Raw genomic sequence first — 216 nt, forward strand, 5'->3', positions numbered from 1 at the left:
GTAGGAGGAATATTGCAGCGCCTGCTCGTAGGCTTTGAAGTCCAGCTTGTGCTGCTGCTCCGAGGAGGACATGAGGTTATTGATGGAAAAGGGGTGGTTGAAGGAGTAGTGGGGATCGCCCTTGAGGTGGAGCTGGGGTTCGTGGGCTAAGGAGTGAGGGGGGTGCGGGACGGAGGCCAAGGCGGGGACGGAGCTGATGGTGGAGGAGGCAGCCGG

General features: G+C 61.1%; 1 protein-coding gene across 1 annotated transcript in view; it reads right to left on the reverse strand.

Annotated features, from left to right (window-relative positions):
- Positions 1-3: 3 nt before the first annotated feature.
- The window catches only part of LOC104530894 (forkhead box protein A1-B-like), a gene marked incomplete at both ends in the record, with an annotated part of 632 nt that continues 419 nt past the window's right edge, over positions 4-216 (reverse strand). The window contains 1 exon segment of the mRNA XM_010175620.2: positions 4-216. This exon segment is cut by the window's right edge and continues 17 nt beyond it. Within this exon segment, the coding sequence (XP_010173922.2) occupies positions 4-216 (213 nt within the window).

Source organism: Antrostomus carolinensis, unplaced genomic scaffold (assembly GCF_000700745.2).
Source record: "Antrostomus carolinensis isolate BGI_N321 unplaced genomic scaffold, ASM70074v2 scaffold47069, whole genome shotgun sequence".
NCBI lineage: Eukaryota > Metazoa > Chordata > Aves > Caprimulgiformes > Caprimulgidae > Antrostomus > Antrostomus carolinensis.